The sequence below is a fragment of the Poecilia mexicana genome, unplaced genomic scaffold (assembly GCF_051168715.1).
Source record: "Poecilia mexicana isolate PSO_F unplaced genomic scaffold, ASM5116871v1 scaffold_16, whole genome shotgun sequence".
Taxonomy (NCBI): Eukaryota; Metazoa; Chordata; class Actinopteri; order Cyprinodontiformes; family Poeciliidae; genus Poecilia; species Poecilia mexicana.
In genome coordinates, this window is record NW_028263385.1 from 30,829,693 (window position 1) to 30,836,339 (window position 6,647).

General features: G+C 35.4%; 1 protein-coding gene across 4 annotated transcripts in view; it reads right to left on the reverse strand.

Moving 5' to 3' along the window:
* The window catches only part of hace1 (HECT domain and ankyrin repeat containing E3 ubiquitin protein ligase 1), a 46,570-nt gene extending 41,530 nt beyond the window's left edge, over positions 1 to 5,040 (reverse strand). For 3 of the 4 annotated variants that reach the window (XR_015765720.1, XR_015765721.1, XM_088014229.1), the window contains exons 1-3: positions 4,767 to 5,040; positions 1,080 to 1,134; positions 822 to 911 (exon numbers count right to left, since the gene is read on the reverse strand). Coding sequence is in view for 1 of the 4 variants with exons in the window: in XM_088014229.1 (XP_087870355.1) it covers positions 822 to 911; positions 1,080 to 1,134; positions 4,767 to 4,857 (236 nt within the window). In the remaining 3 variants the exon portion in view is untranslated. Of the gene's footprint in view, positions 1 to 157; positions 775 to 821; positions 912 to 1,079; positions 1,135 to 4,766 lie in introns of those variants that run through there. The other variant, XM_088014230.1, reaches the window with a different exon arrangement.
* Between the last annotated feature and the right edge of the window lie 1,607 nt (positions 5,041 to 6,647).

Consider the following 6,647-nt stretch of genomic DNA (forward strand, 5'->3'; position numbering starts at 1 on the left):
TATATTAAGATCATCTAAACAAACTCTTCTCTGCAAAAGTAATCCAGCCATAAGTATTGATATTTTATATCTGCGAAGTTTGAAAATATCCGTTTTATCAGACTTATGGGAATGAAGAACTTAAAAAATATGTCAAATTAGTAGAAACAAAGCTTACATGTTGGAATGTGTCTGAGATGGGAAAAGGTTTTCAAACCCGAGAAGTCATCAGCTCTCTGGGCAGGAGAACAGCCACAAAGGGTACTGCAGTAAAAACTGATGAATTACCAAACATCAATGGATGAAGGATGACAAGAGGGATGAAAGCAACTGCTGCAACGCGCCATAAAGGGGCAGAATCAATCTGGGAAGGACATTGTTGGGTCCTCCAAACAGACAACAACCCAAGATCAAAAATATTTTATGTGGATTTGGCCCCAATGTGGCTTTTCTGACATTCATGCCACATTTGTTTGTATGTCCTTTTATGGACAGAAGTGAAACTTACAAGTCAACAATGGAAAAAAAAAAAAACTTGTTTCTCATAGTTTTCAAACTGTTTAAACTATTGACTATCTTACTTTTTTTTTAAAGTAACCTTGTTCCTTGACTTGATAGTAAATGGCTTATCAAGTCAGAGGATTCCAAAATGTTTTACAGTACAATCAGTAGATGGAGAACTGCAACACATCAGATGCCACCTGAGCATCTGGAAGCAGCAAGGAGCTGTGCTACTTTTTAAGTAGCATAACTGTGATACAATTTAAATAGATAAAAATGTATTTGCTGCTTCCTTTATTTTGAGAAGAGAGGAGCAGAAATGTAGCCATACTGCATCTTACTTTGCAGCAATGTGTAGCAAGCTTCTCTTTACTCGTCCAAAGGCGTAGTTCACATCAAACTTGGAATTGAGTAGCAACTCTGACACAGACCTTTCAGAAAACAAAGCAAAAGTAAAAAGATAGAAAAAATAAATTTTCTGTAGAACAAAAAGCTTTAAAATCATAACTTTACTATGCATAACCTCCATATTGGTCAGTCATGTTTCAACACACACTTTCTAAAGAAATTTTACAGCAGCACATAGATGTGACTCTCACCTGTGCTGGTCAGCCATGACCATAGGCATGAGTGTGTAGACTGCCGTCTCATTGTCTGCAGAGATAAATGAGGGGAACAAAAGCAACATTAAACATTTAAATAGAGAAAAATCTCATTTAAGAAAGCTAATGCCAGATGGTTGAATGGGTATGTTTAGCATCTGTGCTAAGAAAATTGCCATAGGGCATTGCTTCTCAATATGCCAAAAACTTAAAAAAAATATTTAAAAAAAAGTATTACAGCACAGAACAGACTTTAAGCAAGATTCAACAACGTGAATTATGAAACATAACTTACTTTGTTTAACAGTTTCTATTTGAGTTACTTGATAGGATAAACAAGTTAGGACCTCATGGTGGAACAGTTGGTAGCATTGCTGCCGTGCAGCACCAGGGTCTTAGGTGCTGGTTCAGGTCCGGCCAGGGTCTTTCTGCATGGAGTTTACAGTTTTTTCCCCTTGACTAAGCAGATTTTCTCTGGGTACTCCAGCTTCCTCTCACAGTCCAAAAACATGACTGCTAGCTTACCTGGTCTCTCTAAAGTTGGCCTTAAATATGAGTGTGTGTTCTCTGGACATGGCAACCTGTGACCTTACAGTACAGAGCAAGCTTCTAATTAACAGTTACTGATGACGATAGGTTTGAGAAAACTATTAAAATTGAAGTTTTCAAGCAAAGCCATCTTAAACGTACCTTTGACCATGCTGAAGTACCAGATAGCAGATAATGAAACCAGAACATTTGGATTGCCTTACACAAATTATTTTCAACACTTAAAGCTTCTCTGAATCAAGAGGTTTGTAGTTCTGTCAAAGTTTTAAAAATACCTTAATTCCTCAACCAAAGCTCCAAATTAAGTAACAAATAAGTGCCACCAGCATAATTCTCAAAAAGAAAGAAAGAAAATGTTGATAGAAGATGTAATAAAACATACCTTCATGGTGCAAAAAAATGAGTGTATAAATTGCTTAGGCCTACAATTTAAATAATTACATTTAAAACCTTCCAGAAACACTGATGAACACCTTGGGTGCCGCTTCTTGTCTGTTAAGTACAGGAAACTCAGGTATCAATTGTTTATTAAACTTGGATAATTGAGTTTTGAAATGATGCACACAATTCTGTAAGATGTGATTAATTCTTGTGTTATTATGTACTGTGGCTTTCAAAAATGTCATACCACTTGGATTTTTCCATATTTTGTCATATTACAACCACATATATGAATATAATTCATTGGAATTTAGTGTGAAAGACCAACACAAAGTGATACCACAGAGCTTCCTTTGCGGTGAGTGGGTAATGTGGAGGCGTATTTTAAATTGAGGAATCGTGTTTTACCAGGTCAACGTCCCACTACATTTATCAGGCACTTTGTTCATATAAGTTAGGGTTAGGGTTAGCCCTAACCCTATACCTTTTAATACAGCAGCAACTTTGGTGAGAGAGATTAGTACTCATTTGTAGGGCAGAGATCAATTTTCCACTGTTGGAGTGTTTCCAATTTAGTATGGGGTTTCAAATCATTCCAAATCACTGTGTTTAGTGTTTTTTTAATACTATATGTCTGTGATTTGAATTAAATCTTCATTTAACATAAGTCATCTAAAAAGTAAAGCTGAAGATTTGATGGAACCTCCATTCCCAGGATTTTCTCCCACCATTCTCCAGTGTGTTTGGATATCTGGACAATGTCAGAATGTGTGTATCGTCTCATTCTCCCCTACATTTTCTCCTGCAGCATGCAGTTGAGTGGTCCTTTATAAAACTAAAAATGATAAGAGGGGTGTAAAAAAAACCTAACTTTCAATTTCCAGTAAAATATTTCCCATATTTGACTGTTAATCCCTCTTTGACTGTCTTTCCACAGGCTGTCTCATACTTCATCATCTATCAAGATATTTAACTCCAGTCCCCAGTACTCTTTTATACACCAGGTACTCTGGGTAATACCAAGTGCCTGAGATTTGTTATGATTTATTCTATGTACTGATGTCTCTGCATATGTATATAAGCATGAACATAAGTACTAGGATAGATGTCTGTGAATGTTTAATAAAATGCAGTACATCATCTGCAAATAGAGTCATTTTGTGGACTGTTTCGTCTCCTATTCCTGGAATCTGCAAAATTTGCCAAATAGCCACCACTCATGGTTCGATCCAAAGAGCTAAGCGAAGAAGTGACATTCAATCTCCTTGTCTTACTCCTCTTCACACTTCAATAAAGTCACGGCTTTTTTATTTTTGACCTACTGTTTTCATAAAAAAAATTGAACCAGTTCCCAGTAAAGTCCATTTCAATGAGAGTGTGTTCCAAGAACCTCCAGTGTACTCTGTTGAATGCCCTTTCTGCATCTAAACTAAGGAGCATCGATGGTTCTTCTCTTGCCATTCTGAACTACAACTTTAAAGTTTTCCTGACATAATTTAAGTATTGATGTATTGGTGCTGTGTGGGAGACTGAACTACAATTTCTCTGAGGGTAAATCCTAGAGGGATGAATAAAATTTCTATCTATCTATCCATTTTATACGTTATATTTATAAGTCCCATCTGATCCGGCTTAATTAACTGTTTTACATAATTCTGCACTCTGGTCTGGTAAAATTGAAGTTTCTATCTCACATACAGAAGGCTTATGGGGCAATAACTGGAACTTTTTATTGAGTCCTTTCCATCTCTACACAATACTTTAATAATAGCTTCTGACCAATCATCAGGCAGATTTCCCAAAGCTAATACATAATTTTAAAGTTTACATAATATAGTTAAGAAATAATTTATGAATGTTTTATAATATTTTCCTGAAAATCCATCTGTTCCTGGTGACTTATTTTCTAATTGACTTATAGTTTCTCTAAATTTACTTTCTTTAATAGGTTTGGTTAAACTCCTTTTGTTCGTATATCCAGTTTAAAATTTGTAAAGGATTCTTATAGGTTTTCTACTCTTGATGACTGTTCCTGTCTGTAATATTCAGCAAAATTAATTGATATTGCTTTGGGGCTTGTTTTGATTTTATATTGATCATGCTTTTAATTTTAGGAATTACACAACTAGATTGTGCCTTTTTTATTGAAAAACTAACAATGTGCTGGCTTTGTTTCCCATTTCATATTACCATTTATGATTTCAGAGTATCCTCTGCTTTATATGGTTCTAACTCATCTAGCTTTGTTCTGGTGTCATTTAGTTTAAGATTTTCTTGTCTTCCATGTTGTAAATGGTTCGTTTCTAGTGTCTTAATTTCCAATTCAAATTCCAGCTGTTATGTTCTTCTGTCCTCAATCCAGAAACTACAGAAATTAATTGCCCCCTCTTTCTCTAACTGCCACTTAATGTAGTACTCCAAGTTAACTGTAAAAATCATATATATATATATATATATATATATATATATATATATATATATATATATATATATATTTATAAAGGAGGATGAGACATCTGTCCAACCTCCTTCAGCTTGGCAGGCACTCGTCTTCCAGTCAGCAGCATTTTCACACAGCTCAAAGGAAAAAATAATTAGTCCATCTTATGACAACAAACCATGAAAACAAAAGCACTTTTGCACCCTTTCAACAGCTAATCGTTAAACCATGTTAACTTATAAGTGAGTACAGGAACCCAGTCAGGGATCTGGATCATAAACAGACATGCTGTTAGAATGAACAGAACATGTTACCCTCTGGAAGTTCCACGGTTCTGGCCCGGCGGAGGGAGCGGGTCAGACGGCTGAGCTGTACATTAAGCTGCTCCATCGCCCGTTCCATCATAGGTGAACTGGCGATGCGTTTGAGCCTAATTCGCCGTACTTATTGGTTGCTCATAGAGTTGTGTTGTTCATGGATCACGTCCATTGACGCCGACAGAAGATAAACCGTTTTTCTAACAGACAAGCTGATTTACTGGGCGTTTAAATGGTTCCTTCCGCCCGTAAACCTGCGTTGTTCCCCTGATTCTCACGCTTCCTGTTGTGATGACGTATGAGTGACGTAATCTTAAAGTTAGAGAGCTAAAAGGTCGGTTCGAGGTTAACTGATCATTGAAGGGGCAGTTTTATGTACTTTCAATGCACAATCAAGAAAATGTGTCAAGATTGTGGGTTGTTTGAGTTCATTTTGCGTTTTGTTATTTTTTGATATTTGCTATTATTTGTGCTCTTTAGTTCTTTCAATTGGCTACCTCGTTTCTAATTTTACTTCTGTTCCTTCCTTCTTAGTTATTCTAGTTATGTTAATTTCTTGTGTCTAGTTCTTTTCTTACTTACTCTAGTTTTCACTATGTTTCTTATGTCTAGTTATTTTTTAGATTCATTTCCTAGTCCCTCACCCCGTGTCACTTCCTCTTTCTCTCTCTCCTCAGCCTGCCTTCTGCTCTCTCCCCACACCTGCAACCCATCAGGTGTGGGCCTCATGCATAAAAGAATGCGCAGTTTTCACACTAAAACTTGGAGTACGAAAAAATTTAGAAAAGTGCGGAGCACAAAAAACATCGGCTGTATAAAACTGTGCGCACGCACGTGGCCGCGCACCTTACCTTTCTAAATCCTAATTTGCGGGAAATAGAGCAGCTGCTGGTCCGCCCCATAGACATAATATAAGGGTAGACGCCGCATTGGCCGCTCCGGCGCAGGAAATACGGCGGCCATCTTAGAGCGGTATAAACTCCTACTTTCCTCAATCAAAACAATAGACGATGCCTCAGCTCTGAGGGATATTATTGTTCGGATCTATGGATTATTGATGTGAGGGCTCCACAGACAGCATTTCACAAGTAAGATGGACATATTATTGTGTATATATTGTGATTATATTATATATTAGAATATTACTTTACTGTATTTATGTCCACCGGCGAGATACCAGCTAATATTAGCTGGTATCTCGCCTAGCTGGTATCTGAACCCGGTGTAATACGGGTTCAGCCCCGCTATGAAGACTAACTGAGATTCTGTACATCTAAAAATATTAATTATTCTCTAACATTGACTTAGATTATATGACACAAGAGCATTAGAAATGAAACAATATAACACATATTATAAAACTTATGTGTTATAACATTCACCAGCAAAGTTTACACAGGTGGTAAAGACTATTATTTATATGTAATTCTTTCACTAGTAAGATACATCCCAAATCTTCCGTTTTTGTTTTGAAAGTTTCATAAAGACACGATGTGAGGAAGAAGAGGGAGAAATCTATAAAGAGAGACGAATTCACTGCAGCAGGATGGATCTCATCAGATTTTGGACTTAATCTCAACTGCTGAATCTCTGAAGCTAGAAGTCGGCAAAAAAAAAAAAAAAAAAAAAAAAAAAAAAAAATATATATATATATATATATATATATATTTTTTTTTATTTTATAAAAAAAATTATATATATATATATATATATATATATATATATATAAAAATATATATAAACATATATATAAACATATATATATATAAACATATATATATATATATATATATATATATATATATATATATATATATAATTCAGTATTAATTATTTATTTGTGCCATTATGAATCTTTATTTGTGTTGTATAGTTATT